Source organism: Pseudophryne corroboree, chromosome 9 (genome assembly GCF_028390025.1).
Source record: "Pseudophryne corroboree isolate aPseCor3 chromosome 9, aPseCor3.hap2, whole genome shotgun sequence".
Taxonomy (NCBI): Eukaryota; Metazoa; Chordata; class Amphibia; order Anura; family Myobatrachidae; genus Pseudophryne; species Pseudophryne corroboree.
In genome coordinates this window covers 62,154,248-62,173,978 of record NC_086452.1, presented here as the reverse complement: position 1 = coordinate 62,173,978, position 19,731 = coordinate 62,154,248, and the positions used below count along the sequence as shown (strand labels likewise).

The 19,731-nt window shown below is 49.7% G+C and overlaps 2 protein-coding genes across 6 annotated transcripts in view; one reads left to right on the top strand and one right to left on the bottom strand.

Annotated features, from left to right (window-relative positions):
- The window catches only part of BTBD19 (BTB domain containing 19), a 134,852-nt gene that overhangs the window by 11,838 nt on the left and 103,283 nt on the right, over positions 1 to 19,731 (top strand). The window lies entirely within an intron of this gene.
- DYNLT4 (dynein light chain Tctex-type 4) lies at positions 5,831 to 19,305 on the bottom strand. Of its 4 annotated transcripts, none has more exons than XM_063938694.1 (3): positions 19,177 to 19,203; positions 9,791 to 9,837; positions 5,831 to 7,714 (listed from the first exon to the last, which is right to left on the bottom strand). In XM_063938694.1, exon 3 carries the CDS (start codon positions 7,698 to 7,700, stop codon positions 6,987 to 6,989), a length of 714 nt encoding a protein of 237 aa, XP_063794764.1. In that variant the 5' UTR covers positions 7,701 to 7,714; positions 9,791 to 9,837; positions 19,177 to 19,203; the 3' UTR covers positions 5,831 to 6,986. The 4 variants fall into 4 exon arrangements, with proteins under 4 accessions (XP_063794764.1, XP_063794766.1, XP_063794763.1 ...); XM_063938696.1 differs by having other exon boundaries at positions 5,831 to 7,709; XM_063938693.1 differs by lacking the exon at positions 9,791 to 9,837 and having other exon boundaries at positions 19,185 to 19,305.

The window sequence follows — 19,731 nt, the reverse complement described above, 5'->3', positions numbered from 1 at the left end:
ATAATCCCCATGGTCCTTTCAGGAACCCCAGCATCCACTAGGACGATAGAGAAAATAAGAATTTACTTACCGATAATTCTATTTCTCGGAGTCCGTAGTGGATGCTGGGCGCCCATCCCAAGTGCGGATTATCTGCAATACTTGTACATAGTTATTGTTAACTAATTCGGGTTATTGTTTAGGGAGCCATCTTTCAGAGGCTCCTCTGTTATCATACTGTTAACTGGGTTTAGATCACAAGTTGTACGGTGTGATTGGTGTGGCTGGTATGAGTCTTACCCGGGATTCAAAATCCTCCCTTATTGTGTACGCTCGTCCGGGCACAGTACCTAACTGGAGTCTGGAGGAGGGTCATAGGGGGAGGAGCCAGTGCACACCACCTGATCTGGAAAAGCTTTACTTTTTGTGCCCTGTCTCCTGCGGAGCCGCTATCCCCCATGGTCCTTTCAGGAACCCCAGCATCCACTACGGACTCCGAGAAATAGAATTATCGGTAAGTAAATTCTTATTATTTGATGTATCCTGTTTATGCCTGAAACAGTAGCAATACCTTGTCACTTGGAATGATCCCATTTGGATACATCATTTGATCCAGTTTTGTTTCTACACAAAGTGAAAGAGTATTAATTTACAGTATTCTTTTGTGAAACAATCCAAACATATACAGATCTACACAGCGGCGCATCTAGAGAGGAGACTGTCTGGGCCCCCTTCCCTCTAGCGGCCTGTCCTAGAGTCCAGAACGCATGCGCAGATCTCGGAGAAAATAGTGCTGCAGACATTTTCCCAGTGATTTTCCTACTGTGCATGCACAAAACATTGAAAAAATGTTCACCATACCATTTTCCCAGTGATTTCTGTGGCACGGGTCTCCGGAGGGTAAGTATTGAAAATAATGGGTGTACTGTGTGGGCCCCGCTAGACCCCGGGGGCCCGTGTGCACCTCACACACTGCACCCATTATAAATACACCAGTGGATCTACAGTAAAGTCTTCTACTGTGAAACCATTCGCACATAACTACACAGATTTAACTAAAACTTGAGAAATATAATGCTTCATCATTTGAAATGTTCCTGTCATACCTAAAATGTAACAATTATAGCATAGGGCGAGAAAAAGCCTAATTAATATAAATACCAGTTTTATTAAAATCTCCTATATATTAGGCCAAATCTGTGACTCTGTGCCTGGCCGTAATGCTGGGTGGAGTCACAGCGGTGGGCGGAGTCAGCAAGTCTCTGCTCCTGCTGCCTGACCATCTCTCTCTCTCCCCTCCCCCCACCCATCAGCAGCTCTGACTCCCCGGCCGCGGCTCCAGGTGAACAACAACGGCTGATGCCGCCCCCGGCATACACATTAGGAGGGACGGGTGGCACAGGAGAAGGCTTTCATAGCCCTCCCTGCGCCGTGTACACACACCCGCCGCCTCCTCCACACACATCCAGCTGTCAGCTCTCCTGCTGTGACAGGACACTCCTGCAGCACTCTCCTCCTGTCACAGAGAAGAGCCGGCACACACACTCCAGTCTCCGGGGGCTGCCAGCATCAACAGACAAGCTGGGAACACCCCCAGAGCGACAGAGAACATACCCGCGAGGCCACGCCCCTTTTTAATCCGCGGGGGTGGTGGTTTGAGAGATGTGTGTAATAGAACAGACTGCGCTACGACACCCAGTGACGCCTCTGGACACTACTGTTTACCAGCCCGCAGCAGCCGCCCACAGCCCCAACGGTGAGTTCCTCCGGCCATCCTAACCACTGATTCTATGTCTGGTCGCCACTTTACACAAGTCTCCACTTCTGGTGCCCTCCCCCTCCACTACTTTCCCCCCTCTCTTCATCAGCTTCCTCACTGGGGACCCTCCCTGCCGCCCCGCGTCTCTCTATCCCCTCCCAGCCGCCCCGCCTCTCTGTATCCTCTCCCTGCCGCCCCGCGTCTCTATATCCCCTCCCTACCGCCCCGCGTCTCTCTATCCCCTCCCAGCCGCCCCGCCTCTCTGTATCCTCTACCTGCTGCCCCGCGTCTCTGTATCCCCTCCCCAACACCCTGCATCTCTGTATCCCCTCCCTACCGCCCCACATCTCTCTATCCCCTCCCAGTCGCCCGCGTCTCTCTATCCCCTCCCTACCGCCCACGTCTCTCTATCCCCTCCCTACCGCCCGCGTCTCTCTATCCCCTCCCTACCGCCCCGCGTCTCTCTATCCCCTCCCTACCGCCCCGCGTCTCTCTATCCCCTCCCTACCGCCCCGCTTCTCTCTATCCCCTCCCTACCGCCCCGCGTCTATCTATCCCCTCCCTACCGCCCTGCGTCTCTATATCCCCTCCCTACCGCCCTGCGTCTCTATATCCCCTCCCTACCGCCCCGCGTCTCTCTATCCCCTCCCTACCGCCCCGCATCTCTCTATCCCCTCCCAGCCGCCCCGCCTCTCTGTATCCTCTACCTGCTGCCCCGCCTCTCTGTATCCCCTCCTTAACACCCTGCATCTCTGTATCCCCTCCCTACCGCCCCGCGTCTCTCTATCCCCTCCCTACCGCCCCGCGTCTCTGTATCTCCTCCCTACCATCCCACGTCTCTGTATCCCCTCCTCCCTATGCCTCTGTATCCCCACCCTACCACCCTGTGTTTCTCTGTCCCCTCCCTACCGCCCTGCGTCTCTCTATCCCCTCCCTACCGCCCCGCGTTTATCTGTCCCCTCCCTACTGCCCCACGTCTCTGTATCCCCTCCCTACCGCCCCATGTCTCTGTATCCCCTCCTCTCTATGCCTCTGTATCCCCACCCTACCGCCCCCCTTCTCTCTATCCCGTCCCTACCGCCCTGCATCTCTCTGTCCCCTCCCTACCACCCCACGCCTCTGTATCCCCACCCTACCGCCCCCCTTCTCTCTATCCCCTCCCTACCGGCCCGCGTCTCTCTATCCCCTCCTCCCTACGCCTCTGTATCCACTCCCTACCGCCCCGCTTCTAGTATATATATATATATCATGGGCAGTGCGGTCATGTGCTCGGTGCTGGGCTTGCGCCCTGCGCTTGCTGTGTGAGGGATAGGGAGGAGGCGGCAGAGCGGAGCATCACCGATATACCGGTAACTATGGGGGGCACTGCAGGGGGTTATGGCTCCTGTACTCCTGGTGAGGGTTTGTCAGGGAGGTATCAAGGAGCCGGTGGTATGGACCGTGTATGGGATACAGGGGGGTAGGGAGGGGATACAGAGACGCGGGCCGGTAGGGAGGGGAAACAGAGACGCGGGCCGGTAGGGAGGGGAAACAGAGACGCGGGGCGGTAGGGAGGTGATACAGAGACGCAGAGCGGTAGGGAGGGGATACAGAGACACAGGGCGGTAGGGAGGGGATACAGAGATGCAGAGCGGTAGGGAAGGGATGGAGAGAAGCGGGGCGGTAGGGAGTGGATACAGAGGCGTAGGGAGGAGGGAATAGAGAGACGCGGGCCGGTAGGGAGGGGATAGAGAGAAGGGGGCGGTAGGGTGGGGATACAGAGGCGTGGGGTGGTAGGGAGGGGACAGAGAGTCGCAGGGCGGTAGGGACGGGATAGAGAGAAGGGGGGCGGTAGGGTGGGGATACAGAGACGTGGGGCGGTAGGGAGGGGATACAGAGACGTGGGGCGGTAGGGAGGAGACAGAGAAACGCGGGGCGGTAGGGAGGGGATACAGCGACGCAGGGCGGTAGGGAGGGGATAGAGAGAAGCGGGGTGGTAGGGTGGGGATACAGAGGCATAGGGAGGAGGGGATAGAGAGACGTGGGGCGGTAGGGAGGAGATACAGAGACGCGGGCGGTAGGGAGGGGATAGAGAGACGTGGGGCGGTAGGGAGGGGATACAGAGATGCAGGGTGTTAAGGAGGGGATACAGAGATGCGGGGCAGCAGGTAGAGGATAAAGAGAGGCGGGGCGGCGGGGAGGGGATAGAGAGACGCGGGGCGGTAGGGAGGGGATAGAGAGACGCGGGGCGGTAGGGAGGGGATATAGAGACGCAGGGCGGTAGGGAGGGGATAGAGAGAAGCGGGGCGGTAGGGAGGGGATAGAGAGACGCAGGGCGGTAGGGAGGGGATAGAGAGACGCGGGGCGGTAGGGAGGGGATAGAGAGACGCGGGCGGTAGGGAGGGGATAGAGAGACGTGGGCGGTAGGGAGGGGATAGAGAGACGCGGGCGACTGGGAGGGGATAGAGAGATGCGGGGTGGTAGGGAGGGGATAGAGAGATGCGGGGTGTTGGGGAGGGGATACAGAGATGCGGGGCAGCAGGTAGAGGATACAGAGAGGCGGGGCGGCTGGGAGGGGATAGAGAGACGCGGGGCGGCAGGGAGGGTCCCCAGTGAGAAAGCTGATGAAGAGAGGGGGAAAGTAGTGGAGAGGGAGGGCACCAGAAGTGGAGACTTGTGTAAAGTGGCGACCAGACATAGAATCAGTGGTTAGGATGGCCGGAGGAATTCACCGTTGGGGCTGTGGGCGGCTGCTGCAGGCTGGTAAACAGTAGTGTCCAGAGGCGTCACTGGGTGTCGTAGCGCAGTCTGTTCTATTACACACATCTCTCAACCCCCCCCCCCCCCCCCGCGGATTAAAAAGGGGCGTGGCCTCGCGGGTATGTTCTCTCTCGCTCCGGGGGTGTTTCCAGCTTGCCTGTTGATGCTGGCAGCCCCCGGAGACTGGAGTGTGTGTGCCGGCTCTTCTCTGTGACAGGAGGAGAGTGCTGCAGGAGTGTCCTGTCACAGCAGGAGAGCTGACAGCTGGATGTGTGTGGAGGAGGCGGCGGGTGTGTGTACACGGCGCAGGGAGGGCTATGAAAACCTTCTCCTGTGCCACCCGTCCCTCCTAATGTGTATGCCGGGGGCGGCATCAGCCGTTGTTGTTCGCCCGGCGCCGCGGCCGGGGAGTCAGAGCTGCTGATGGGTGGGGGGAGGGGAGAGAGAGAGATGGATAGGCAGCAGGAGCAGAGACTTGCTGACTCCGCCCACCGCTGTGACTCCACCCAGCATTACGGCCAGGCACAGAGTCACAGATTTGGCCTAATATATAGGAGATATATATTCAAAACATGCAGAAGTAGGTAGACACTGTCCGTCTACTTCTGTGATATCACAAGTTGGACAGAAGTTGGCTGGTTGGTTGGTCGGTCTGATGAAAAGTTGGTTAGATGTGAGGAGCACTGTTTTAGTTGAGCAGACAAGTTGGTGGGTTGGAGGAAAGTTGGTCTGATGTATGGCTAGCATAAGTGTGTACCCAGCTTAAAAGCCTTTCCAATTGCACATACTTCATGTGCATTTAGCAGGTGTAGGAATAATTCAATTAGCAGTAGTAATTTACTGTGGCTTTAATGCCCAGGGATATTAAAGTACAGTTTGTTTGATTTTGCTTGGCTGGTAAATTATCCGGGTTAATGTGCATTTCACCCATAGAATATGGGATGAATTCCTGGACCTGTGGGTTAACACATTTGCGGCACCCACAAATTTAACCACTTGCCTGGCATGGTCACATCCAATGCGACCACACCAGCAAGTGCCTTATCTGGCTGCACAAGATGTGACCAGGCAGATACAGTGTGTGCAGCTGCAGGGAAGAGAAACTTCCTGCAGCTGCCGCTCTCAGAGGGATCCGGAAAGGTCCCTCTGCCTCCCTGCACCTTCCCCCGATGTTTGCCATGCTGGTGATCAGTCAGCACTGCTGACTGATAGCAGCCACTGGAGAAATGGAAACTAAACCCAGTGTGTACCTGGTGGCTGTTAAAAAAAAAAAAAGTTGCAATGTTTCCAATGTTTGAAAATATACAAATATCCCACATTTTTATTTTATTTTTTTGTATTTATTTTGGGTAAGTTAAATACTGTACATGTTCTTCTAATTCACTTATTTAAAAAAAAAAACTTTTTGGGGAAAAAAAGCAGTTAACGTGGATTTTTTTTTTTTCATTATACACTTTTATTTACAGAGTACTATTGGCCCTGTATGTAGGATTAGCGGAAATTAAACGGATTTGTAAAAGTGCCTTCAGTGTTCAATGCGGTTAGCCAAGTGTCTATGTATTTCACACGGATAGGATTGATGCTGAACTATATTTTAGTCCATCCTTAACTCCGGAATCCACCCACTCCTTTCTATCAACGTGATCCTATTTTCTTTGGACGCCCATTACACACCGTGTAATCATTCACAGTAACAAGGAAGTAACAGAATATACATTTTGCAAATCTTTTGGCATTAACTGGAATTTTTTTTTTCCCCTTGTGCAGTCTGATTCCCAGTCCATCAATCTAGAACAGGCTTTTTCAACCAGTGTGCCGTGGCACACTAGTGTGCCGCGACCAGTTGCAAGGTGTGCCGTGGAGCCAGAGCAGCTTCCTGCACCTTCAGAGTGAACTGTTGGCCCGGGCTCTTCTTAGAGGATCAGTCGTGCTCCGACCGTGACCTATGCCTTGAAGACGCGGCGGTGTGATATCATAGGTCACAGACGCTGCGTCTCACCACCCAGCCAGCCCACCCGCCTGCATACACATCTACCAGTTCCTGCCTGCATGCACAGCTTCCCTTGCCCACCCACATCCACACCTGCCCGACCACCCACTGCTCAGTATTCACAGCACTCCACTATGAACAACCCCCACCACTGAGGGACAGGGAGGAGGACAGCTGACCGGTAGGGGCTAATATTTGTTATTTTATTTCTCCTGTGGGGAACAATAGGACTTATGTGGGGAGAATAAGGATTTATGGGGGGAATAATGTAAATAATTCATGTGGGGAGCAAAGTGATTTATGTAGGGAGCAACATTATTTATGTGGGGAGCAATGTGATTGTTTTTTCTGTGTAGGCCAATGTATGTGTGTTGTTGTTGTTGTTTTTTTTACTGTGAGGGCCAATGTGTGTTTATTTTTTTTTTCTGTGGGGAACTGATGGTGCGCCTTGGCAATTTTAAAATATTGTTCGGTGTGCCACGAGTAAAAAAAGGTTGAAAATCTCGGATCTAGAAAATACTATTCATAATATGACCCGTGAACCAAAGCCACAGCAAATAAGGTTGCATTGGAATATGTAGCAGAGGCAAAGTTATCATTTTGGGGGTCCCACAGTGAGCGACTGGCTACCTTTATCCCTTGATGACCCATCTGCCCCAGGAAGACGCTGCAGACCACTTTGTAGCGGTTGGGGGACAGTTCTTTGAGCTTGCTGCGAATGAGATCGGACAAATTCTGGGTCAGTTGGCTGCTGGTAAGTGGGTTGTATTTGGTGTCCACCAGGTAGTTTCTCAGGATGGTCTCCAGAGCTTTTTGGGCCCTGCATGGGTTGAAGCGGCTGTTTTGATCTGGGCCAGTCTTATAAGTGTTCTCATACTGTACTTCCTTGATCGGTTGGTATAGGGGTAGTCCAGAAAAGCTCACCCGCCCGTAGTGAGCCCATGGTCCAAGGGACAAACGTTTGTTTGGACCCATTGCACAGAAGGAGTTCTTTCGGGAGAAAGGGGCATTCATGTTACTGACAACGGAACTCCTTCGGGAATACATATGGGGCCGCTCCTCTATGCTTCTCAATCGCATTAGAGGTCGAGGGGTCACTTCAATGGAGTGGGAGCTCCGGCGCATAGACAGAGGGCCTGACTTTGACACTGTTTGGTCCAATCCTTCTGTACCAGCCGCCTGGGTTAACTGTGCCAGGACCTCATCAGAAAGTGATGGATGAATAGTCGCCATTGACCTGGACTGTTCTGAAAGCAAACAAACAATGCATCAAATAATAGTCTAATTAAAATTAAATAAAAAAATCATTTCAATAGATGTATTCCTTAAATCCAAAGGGTATGATGTAGTGGTGACCTTTGTGGTGAGGGGGTGCTTTTGTCAGTCAAAGGGGGAAATGTAGCAAACCACCTAAAGAGTGGAAAAGTTGCCCATTATAACCAATCGGCTTTAACACATATATTCTTTAACCTTTCCTCATATATTCATGTTGGTCAAGGGCAATGCTACATGCCAACAAATTTAGAGGTCTATGTACTAAGCCTTGGAGAGATATAAAGTGGATGGAGATAAAGTACCATTCAATAGCTCCTAGCTGCCATGTTGCAGGATGATTTGGAAAAATGACAGCAGCTGGTTGGTTGGTACTTTATCTCCTTCCACTTTATCTCTTTCCAATTCTTAGTACATAGACCCCTTAAGGGGGGTACACACAGAGAGATCCTAATTCTAAGCAAGCTGACTAGATTGCTTAGAAGTTAAGCACAGATCTCTCCATGTGTATGCCCCACAGCGGTAGCAATGCGCGGCCCCGTACGTCACTATCGCCGGTACTAGATTGGCTAATCTAGTATATCGCTCATTTTACCGCTGGATGAAATTAGCATCCCTCCCTTACTCATCACACATCGTGCTGTGAAATTAGCATCCCTCCCTTACTCATCACACATCGTGCTATGAAATTAGCATCCCTCCCTTACTCATCACACATCGTGCTATGAAATTAGCATCCCTCCCTTACTCATCACACATCGTGCTATGAAATTAGCATCCCTCCCTTACTCATCACACATCGTGCTGTGTGCTGAGTGGTCTGTGCTAGATCGCTCAGCTCACATCTTCCACGTGTCTACGGGGCTTTAGTGTTTCATGAAACAACTCATTTAAGCCTTTTATTATTTATCAAAGAAACAAGTACCGTATTTTTCGGACCATAAGACGCACTTTTTCTCCCCAAAAATGTGTGGGAAAAAGTATGTGCGTCTTATGGAGCGAATAAGACGTGTTTGCGGGTAGCGCCGGGTCCTGGATGCTGCTGCTGCTGCGCCGTCATCAGCAGAGCGCCCGCATCTCAGAGCCCATCACAGCAGCAGAGCCGGCATCATGTGACTCCCCCGCTCCCCCCCACCTCCTCCCTCCTCAGGAGTGCACCGCGGGCAGCGTTAGCTGAGAGCCTGGACGCGGGGAACCACTGGTACTGTCAGTGTGTGTGTGTGTGTGTGTCTATGTGTATGCTGGCTCTGATGTGTGTGTGTCTCTGTATGCTGGCTCTGACAGAAGGCTGCACTGTACAGAATCCTTGTAGGAGTCTGAGAATTCACACAGAAATATCTCTTAGAGGCTGGTGAAAACTAGGGAGGCAGCGCAAGGATGATAAAGCAGAAATGGTTCAGAATATTTTTTTTCCAGTTTTCCTGCTCTAAAAACTAGGTGCGTCTTATGGTCAGGTGCGTCTTATGGTCCAAAAAATACTGTAAACATCATAGACAAGATCAAACGTTTCGGAAGAGAACTTGGTCCTCATGTTGCTCTGAGGAAGGGTCCATTGTTTCTCCAAAAACGTTTGCGCTTTCACTGATGTTTGTGTGGTTGCTTTAATAAACTAAAAATTAGCTGTTTCATGAAACATGACATTTGTTGTGTAGCCTTGTCCTTTATTATTGGACAATCTAAGCTGTTGTTTTTTTTTTTTAATTATTCCTTATAATACACAACACAAATATTCCCTCTAAACTCCGAAGTGATAACCACACAACTATTTCTTTATACAGATATTATTTGTGTATAAATACACAAGTGGTGTTTATATACAGGGATTACATAAACATCACTTGTGTATTATAATTAGAACACTGACCCAACCCCAAGAGAGGAAACATTTAAAGATAGATATAATGATGGGAAGAAAAATAAAAGCATATCACGTAACCACAAGACTGACTTCATACAATGTATACACAAGAAACTGCTCTATGGAAAGACAACATAAGACCTCATTGATTATCATCTCATTCGATACATATAGTAACAATAAACCACTGTACCTGGAGATCTGTAATTAATAAGCGCTGCAGTTGTTTTTTCAGATGTGCTGAAAGAAAATATTTATTTTATCATCATATATCACCCAATATAGATAAGGCTGCAGCTTTCCCTCGGCAGTGCAATCTGATATATATATATATATCTATCTATGTATATGTATATATATATATATATATATATATATAAATATAATAAGGTGGCACTCCTGGACCAACAAATAGGTGAATAGAGCCAGTGCTTTAATTTCAACGTTTCGGGGCACTTTCCCCTGTCATCAGGACACTTGTGCCCTGATTGCTAGGAGACGTGGACAGCGTTTACATACCAACGGGGACCGGAGGTGTCTGATGTCACTGGTAGTGACGCGGGGAACCTTAGGTTCATGGAAGTGCAGCCGGTACCCGGCTCCTTCACAGCGGGATGGAAGACGCCTATTTAGGTGAGTAGTTAGTGTATACACTGTTTGTTTGTTTGTGCATGATGATTTTGCCTCACTAAAACATTTTTTAAAAGCAATATTGGGAGTGCCGCAGTCTCTTCTTTGCCACCACCTGTTTCCACACTGAAGGCACCCAACTATGAGCATTATCCATCGCTGAGTGCCAGATCGATATATACACACACACATACATACATACATACATACATACATACATACAAACATACATACAGGGGTTCCGTCAGTTCCACTTGGAGACGGAACGCAGTTCCGCCTCCTCCGGCTCACCTAACCCGATGTGTGCCCGGAGCCGCAGGGAGATGCCGGGGCGGCTGCTGAGATTGTGTTACCAGCGGGCGTCCGGCTCCCTCTCCACAGCGGAAGCCGATGAAAGGAGCTCACTACTGAGCTCTGGCTCTGTCAGTGTGCGCTATGGGAGAGACGTCATGACGTCTCTCCCATAGTGCCGAGGAGTGGACGCCGGAAGGACCACAGCGGTTGGACGCGGGAGCGGTGCTTGGGGAGTATTGTGGGGTTTGTTTGTTTTATCATATGTGTGAGTGTATTAGCGGCGCTTCTACTGGGGGCAAACTACATGGGAGCATTACTACTGGGGGGCTAAACTACTGGGGACATAACTGCATGAGCTAAACTACAAGGGGCATTACCACTGGGGGCTAAACTACATGGGGGCAAACTACATGAGGGCTAAACTACAGGGAGTCTAAACTACTGGGGGCATAACTACAGGGGCTAAACTACAGGGGGCATTACCACTGGGGGCTAAACTACATGGGGAAAACTACATGAGGGCTAAAATACAGGGAGTCTAAACTACTGGGGACATTTACCACTGGGGGGCTAAACTAAAGGGGCTAAACGACTGGGGGCATAAGTACAGGGGGCTAAACGACTGGGGGCAATACTACACAGGGGCATTACCATTAAGGGCATTACTACTGGGGGCACTACTAATGAGGGCATTGTAAAGGGGGCACTTCATAAGGGGCATCACTACTATGGGCTTTATAAAAGGGGCACTTCCACTGTGGGCACTACCTGGGGCATCACTCCTGGGGGCATTGCATAAGGAACACCACTACTATGGGCTTTATATAAGGGGTACTACCACTGTGGGCACTACCAGTACAGTGGACATTGCATAAGGGGCACTACTACTGTGGGCATTGTTTAAGGGGGGCTACTGCTGTGGGCATTATGGGTACTATGGGGTGCTACTATTGTGGGCATTATGTGTATGAGGTGTGCTACTACTGTGGGCATTATGTGTATTAGGTTGCTACTACTGTGGGCTTTGTGTATAAGGGGCACTAATGTGTGTCATAACATGAATAAACACTACTATGTGGTGTAATGTGAATAACATTGTACTACTGTGTGGCATAATTTTAATTGGGGATACTAGTGTGGGGGATACTATTGTGTGACCACGCTTCTTTATTTTTGAGACCACCCCCCTTTTTGGGGCGCGCGTCTATGGCGCACGCAATACCTTTATTGCATGGGGGGGAGTGAGGGGGGGGGGGGGGGGAGGGGAGGGGAGGGTTCCACCACCTCTCTAGGACCACTTTAAGCACTGTGTGTATATATAATATACATACATACATACATACATACATACATACACACACATATATATTTATATATGGAGAGGGAGATACACACACACTTCTGCACAGTGAACCAGAGATAAGCATGCTCAGGGACCTCTGCGGCTCCTCCTGTACAGGCAGAAAATAGCAGAGTTGCAACAAGTTCAAACATGTTGAATATTTGCAGAGATGATATGATTTTGATACTTAAAAGATTAAATATACAAAGTAACAAGCTAGTCTACCTAGCAACAGAGACCGCCCCCATCCTCCCATGTCAATGTCATTACAAGGGTGACACAGCATTTCCCTGAAATATGTAAGATGTATATTCTCCAATATGTTACAGAATCACACATTGGTCATTTATTTTTAAACTTTTAATTTAGATTTCGTTTTCAGAAGATACTTAAGCTCCATTTATACCAATAGTAAACATAACTCTCCTGGATTTTAAGAAATTATTAATCCCGTGGGTGACTCTCTATGATAAGAATGATAAAATGAAAAGTAAAAATGTCAGGATACAACGGCTGAGAGAGATGGATCAATCATTAAAGAGAAGTTGCCTATAGTAACCAACCAGATTCCAGTTGTCATTATATAGAATGTACTTGATAGAATCTGCGATGGGAATTATGTACAATGGGGGTAATTCCAAATTGATCGCAGCAGGAAATTTTTTAGCAGTTGGCCAAAACCATGTGCACTGCAGGGGAGGCAGATATAACATTTGCAGAGAGAGTTAGATCTGGGTGGGTTATTTTGTTTCTGTGCAGGGTAAATACTGGCTGCATTATTTTTACACTGCAATTTAGATTTCAGATTGAACACACCCCACCAGTGGCGGATCCAGGGGGGGGGGGGGGGCACTCGGGCCCGTGCCCCCCCTGTCATTTCTGGCCTCCGTCCCGTTCTCCCCCGGCGCCGCACAGGGAGATGACGGGCGCCCGCTGAGATTGTGTTACCAGCGGGCGCCCGTCTCCATGCACAGCGGCAGCCGGAGGCAGTAGCTCAGTACTGAGCTCCGGCTTCCGGCGCTGTCACTGTGCGCTATGGGAGAGACGTCAGTCATGACGTCTCTCTCATAGTGCTGCTGAGTGACTGAGGAGCGGACGCCCGGGGAGGAGGAGGACTTCAGCGGCGCGGGAACGGGGCTCGGTAAGTATGTTTTTTATTTCCTTAATGCAGCGGGGGCATCTCCTGGGGGCAAACTACGGGGGACATTACTACTGGGGGGGCATCAACAAGGGGCATTACTACTGGGGGGGAACTACTGGGGGCATTATAACTGGGGGGCATCTACTGGGGGCATCACTACTAAGGGGTCATCTATTGGGGGCCATCTACTGGGGTATTACTACAGGGGGGTCATCTATTGGGGCAAACTCGTAGGGGGCATTATTACTGGGGGGTCATCTATTGGGGGCAGCTACTGGGGCATTATTACTGGGGGGCATCTACTGAGGGCATTACTACTGGGGGGTCATCTATTGGGGGCAGCTACTGGGGCATTATTACTGGGGGGCATCTACTGGGGGCATTACTACTGGGGGGTCATCTATTGGGGGCAGCTACTGGGGGGCATCTACTGGGGGCATTATTACTGGGGGGCATCTACTGGGGCATTACTACTGGGAGGTCATCTATTGGGGGCAAACTCATAAGGGGCATTACTACTGGAGGCAAACTACTGGAGGACATTATTACTGGGGGGCATCTACTGGGGGCAAACTACTGGGGGCCAACTACAAAAGTGCCAACTACTGGCGGCGTAACTACAGGGGCATTACTACTGGCGGCTTAACTACAGGGGCATTACTACTTGGGGGCTAAACTACAGGGGGGCCAAACTACTGGGGGCTTAACTACAGGGGCCAAACTACTGGGGGATAACTACAGGGGCCAAACTACTGGGGGCATTACTACTGAAGGCTAAACTACAAGGTGGCATACCTACAGGGACTAAACTACAATGGGGCAAACTACAGGGGGGGATTACTACCGGTGGCTAAACTACTGGGGGCATTACCACTGGGAGGCTAAACTAAAGGGGGGGGGGGGTAAACTACTGGGGTCATGACTGCAGGGGAATTACCACTGGGGGCATAATGGCTGGGGGCATTACTACAGGCAACATTACTACTGGGGGCAATACGGGCATTGCAAAAGGGGCACCACTACTTGGGGGTCTATATAAGGGGCACTACCAGTACAGTGGACATTGCATAATGAGCGCTACAACTGTGGGCATTGTATAAGAAGCGCCACCTCACATGCACCGAAGCCGCACGCAAATGTACTTGCCCCTTCCATGGTGCCCCCCCTATCATTTTCTTCTGGATCCGCCCCTGCACCCCACCCAAATCTATCTCTCTCTGCACATGATATATCTGCCTCGCCTGCAGTGCACATGGTTTTGCCCAACTGCTAAAAAAATTTCCTGCTGCGATCAACTTGGAATTACCCCCAATGAGCAAAACCGGTTTATCCATCAGGCAACATGGGCTCCTGCCTAGAGCCCAGCGGTCAATGAAGAGCCCATATTACTATCTCACATTTTTTTATGAGGTGTTTTTGACAGATGGGTGGGAGGAAAAAAGAGCCCCATTGGGTGTTAATCAGGCTCTGTCAATGAGCAAATCCTTTCCTTTCTTTACCATCTTGTAACAATGGGACAAAACATGTTTCAGTCACCTAAACGATGTTCCTGCAGCATGTAAAAGAACGCCATTCCCGCCAGGGCCTTAGGGAGGGAAGTGCAAGCTGTGCCATCACCCGGGGTGCAGTAATTGGCACCCTGCTGCCAGTAGCGCTGGGCACACACCCGGCAGTGTGTAGAGCCGCCTCGCAGTGTCCGGGCAATTGTACACTTTCTCCTGCTGGCGGTCCGTGTACCGGCAGTGATTATTCCATATTAATAAGTAATCGTTAAGTATCAAGGGGTCTATTCATGTAAGAATGCAATGTTTATGTTTAACTTATCACTAAACATCGCATTCTTATTTCAGGGGTTTTTTCAGATTTTTAACGCAATTCATTAATACTTACCAGTTCCCTGATGCGATGCGGTATCCGGCTGTTCCGCGATCCTGGCTTCCCCAGTCTTCTCTCTTCATACCGCGGCTGGGATCTTCTGCACATGCGCAGTGTCCCCCCTGCCTCTAGGTGTCATCTGCGCATGCGCAGGGGAAACGAGACCTCCAGCGGCGGGCAAGGGCAGCAAGGAGGAGGTGACCCGGCATATGCAAATGCATATGCCCTGGGCTCCTCTGATTGGCTCTTGTCACGGAAGGGGGCAGGGAGAAGGCAGGAGATGAACGTCTTCACTGCTCTTCTCCTGTACAAGACTCCCCATCGCCTGTCTGAGATGGCGATGAGGTTTTGCGAAGGGTAACGGAAAGCTGGGCTTTCCGTTCCTACATGAATTGCAGTCACCATACAAACGTATGGTGATGCGATTCAGCCACAGAGCGGGGGTGCCGCTGGGGAAGTCAGGGATTTCTCCACGGTAACCCGCTCTGTGAACAGGGCTTTTCTCTGCTGCATGAATAGACCCCCAAGTCTCTTCCAATAACAGTTACTAATGTAAGCCTTTCTGCTTGCAGGCCAGCTCTCCCTATATATACTCCGGACATTCCGTATCAACCCATGTATAAAGGTGGTATTTCAGCAGATATCTGCAGCGATACCTTCATTTCCGACAGCAGCGGCAACCCCCATAGGTTTTTATGGGGATACGATACTGTCAGATCTATCAATATCTGAAAATGCTCCCCCCCCCCCCCTCCCGTAGCTGATGCTATCTGAAGATAGCGTTAGCCTATTGTAGCCTATGGGTGTCACTTCGCAAAAAGGTAAGCTGCAGAGGGTTCCCCTGTATACCACGCATGCACAGGAGTCCCGGCACTTAAGTGAACACATCGCAGGGACGGGCTCTGCGGGTGACGGGCTCTGCGGTAAAATCACATCCTCCAATGCAGCTTTGGGCTCTAATATCACCTCAGATCTTCTTAATACATCCCTGGGATGCATTCACCTATAATTGTGTCAGTTATAGGCCCTACACACTGGCCGATTTTTAGAAAGATATGAACGATCTCGTTCATAAATGAACGAGAACTCGTTCATATCTTTCAGTGTGGAGACTCCAGCGATGAACGATGCGCGGCCCCGCGCTCGTTCATCGCTGGTCTCCCGTCGGCTGTGCATGCAGGCCAATATGGACGATCTCGTCCATATTTGCCTGCACTTCAATGCAGCCGCGTGACGGGGGGAGTGAAGAAACTTCACTCCCCCCGTCACTGCCCCCCCGCCGCCGGGTCGCTCGTCGGCCGTATCCGTAGTCGGGCAGCTCGGCGGCGGGTCGGCCAGTGAGTAGGGCCCTTTAGTATGGCTACAGACCAGGACGATTTTGTCCCGATGGCCCCAATTTCGATGCGTTGTGCGAACGATTGGATGGGAATAGTTGCAGAAATGTACCTTTTCTAACGAGTCCGATCCGATGCGCGTACCCGCCACTCGTACGTCGGATCGGAGATCTTGACTGCTGCAGCTGTGATCACCCGATCCGATGCACGGTGAATACATGTCACCGTGCATCGGATCCGTATCGGGGGACCCACTCTCTGCTTCCCGTGTCCATCGGCAGTGCATTGGGAAGCGGCGAGCTGGTGGGGGGATCGGACCACGATCAGCTAGTGATCATGGTCTGAGTTGCATCGCGCTGGTATGTAGGCACCCTTACTGTAACAGGCTTACCGTACGCACCACCCCACATTCCGCCTGCTCAGGCGTACAGACCTTTAAGAAGATGGGAGTCTGTGATACACATTAATCTTGATACAGTGCTTACAGTTGACAGGATGGTCGACACACATATGGACGACATAAGGTTTTTAGCTTTTTTTTTTTACTTTTTTCAACTTTTCATACTTTACCATTCACATGGACTGCGATTGGGAATTGTAACCTTCCTCGAAGCCATGTGAGGGGATGCAGTGCACTAACTGGGGGTCCACATACACAGGCAGCGAAAGCGACACAAAAAAATAAAATAAAAAATGTAGCCAACTTTTTCCAGTGTTGACCATTTTCCAAGTTGACTTTTACTGTGTCGACCTTTTACTAGGTTAATTTAATGGCCATATCGACTTTTTTATACCATGTCAACCATTTCACAGTTAACCATATAGTGTCAAGCTAATGAGTGTAAACCTTCTTACTGTAGATCTATTGATCATTAACCGCACAAAGGCAGTCTGAAAATGTATATTTTTCCTGAAGACTTGATTCCGGCTTTAAACCCCTAAATACAAGATCTTTGCTCAGCTGCTCACTGAAATCTGCCAGTTTCTTATCTTAATCAAGGTGTGTAATATCTCTGAAATAAGGGGGTCATTCCGAGTTGATCGCTCGCTAGCTACTTTTAGCAGCCGTGCAAACGCATAGTCGCCGCCCACGGGGGAGTGTATTTTCGCTTTGCAAGTGTGCGAACGCCTTTGCAGCCGAGCGCAGCGAAAACATTTTATGCAGTTTCAGAGTAGCTCTGGACTTACTCATCCCTTGCGATCACTTCAGTCTTTTTGGTGCCGGAATTTATGTCACACACCCGCCCTGCAAACGCCTGGACACGCTTGCGTTTTCCCAAACGCTCCCAGAAAACAGTCAGTTGACACCCATAAACGCCCTATTCCTGTCAATCTTCTTGCGATTGGCTGTGCGAATGGATTCTTAGTTAAATCCATCGCCCAGCACTGATCCTCTTTGTACCCGTCCGACGCGCCTGCGCATTGTGGTGCATACGCATGCGCAGTTTCACCATTTTTTTTACCTGATTGCTGCGCTGCGAAAATCGGCAGCGAGCGATCAACTCGGAATGTCTCCCTAAGTTATAATAACTGATATCCTTTTACTGCGCACAATGCAATATTGTGGATTTAAAATGAAGTTATAACTGGGTTATTAATATGTGGAGCTCACTAGGGCCAATTTACTATTTTTGAGGGTGAAAAACCAAATGACATGAGAAAACGGCATCAAAACGTGGGCGAGAGCCTATATTCGGATGTTCAGTTAAATCCCCCCTTCCTTGCACTGACAGGTGACAGGATGCAGATTTACATTTCCTGACATCTAAACAAAGAGGGAGACGGAGCAATGTCCATTCTTGATGACATACCTGGAACATCTGCTGACAGTTATAAATATTACAATCCCTCTGCCCTTTATATCACATACAAAGGTGCAAACACAGAAGCTCTATCAGAGCTTTGATTGCAGCCACCAGGTCCATGATGGGTCATTATTGGAGAATCAAACCTTAAGAAAACAGCAATCAGAGATTATGGGATAGAGACACTGAGGAGGACACTTTGTAGATTACACTTTTGTACATAAACATCTGCTTTCAATCTCTACCATGGGCATACCTCCCAACATGACCCTCTCCAGGAGGGACAGAATGCTCTACTCCTGGACTTCCCTATTAATGTATGATTACAGGCACCTGTGCTGAAACACCTTTCTTATCCATTAACCTGTTCAACACAAGTGCCGGCAATCATACATTAAGAGGAAAGTCCAGGAGCAGAGCATTGTGTCCCTCCTGGAGAGGGTCATGTTAGGAGGTATGCATGGGTCTTCAACCTGTGGCCCTCCAGCTGCTGTGGAACTACACATCCCAGCATGCCTTGCTTCAGTTCTAGCATGCCTTAATAGCAAAACTGTGGCAGGGCATGTGTGGTTCCACAGCAGCTGGAGGGCCACAGGTTGATGACCCATGCAACTTTACTATTCAATTTGACAGCATGCGATGCCTCTAGGACAGTGGTTCTCAAACTCGGTCCTCAGGACCCCACACAGTGCATGTTTTGCAGGTATCCCAGCAGGTGCAAAGGTGTATTAATTACTTACTGACACATTTTAAAAGGTCCACAGGTGAAGCTAATTATTTCACTTGCGATTCTGTGAGGAGACCTGGGAAACATGCACCGTGTGGGGTCCTGAGGACTGAGTTTGAAAACCTGTGCTCTAGGACATAGGTTCTCAAACTCGGTCCTCAGGACCCCACACAGTGCATGTTTTGTAGGTCTCCTCACAGAATCGCCAGTGAAATAATTAGCTCCACCTGTGGACCTTTTAAAATGTGTCAGTGAGTAATTAATACACCTGTGCACCTGCTGGGTTACCTGCAAAACATGCACTGTGTGGGCTCCCGAGGACCGAGTTTGAGAACCTCTGCTCTAGGATGATACTCCCTTTATATTGCAACCTATACTATACATAGTGTCACATGCACTATAATAAAGAAATGGGTAATAAAGACTCGTACCTCCTCACCTGGCTGGATGGGACAGGAATCTGGACCTCTCCTACCCAAATTGGCTATTATAAGGCCCGCGGAGAAGCATGCCCAGGCTCGCCCTGCAGATCCAAGTTTAATCATCTCTGGACATTGTAAATTATTGCCAGGAAGTAGACAGCTCGATGCCAGATGACTGATCACAGCACCTAGGCACAAGGCCAGCGTAAATACCGGGTCACCCTGGAAACGTACCGTGCGGTTGTCGTCCTTTTGTTTTCAGGCTTTATTTATTATTGAGTTGTTAATCGAAAAACTGTTGACATTTCATTAACATCCCTTTGCGGGGATAAAGTTTACACTGTCCGGCTTGTGTTTTATTAAGAGAAACAATAAGTTTCATCTACAGTAAATATATATGGTACTTTCAGGATTTACGGTGGCGGTATGTACTGTAGGTGTGTATGTGTTTGTGTGTCAGTGTTCTACAGGAAAGAAGAATGTGAGGGTTAGAGCTATTATGATTCTGATTTAGTGTTGCACACAAGCTGGGGCTGATTAAAAGGTCAGGTGCCCATAGGCATA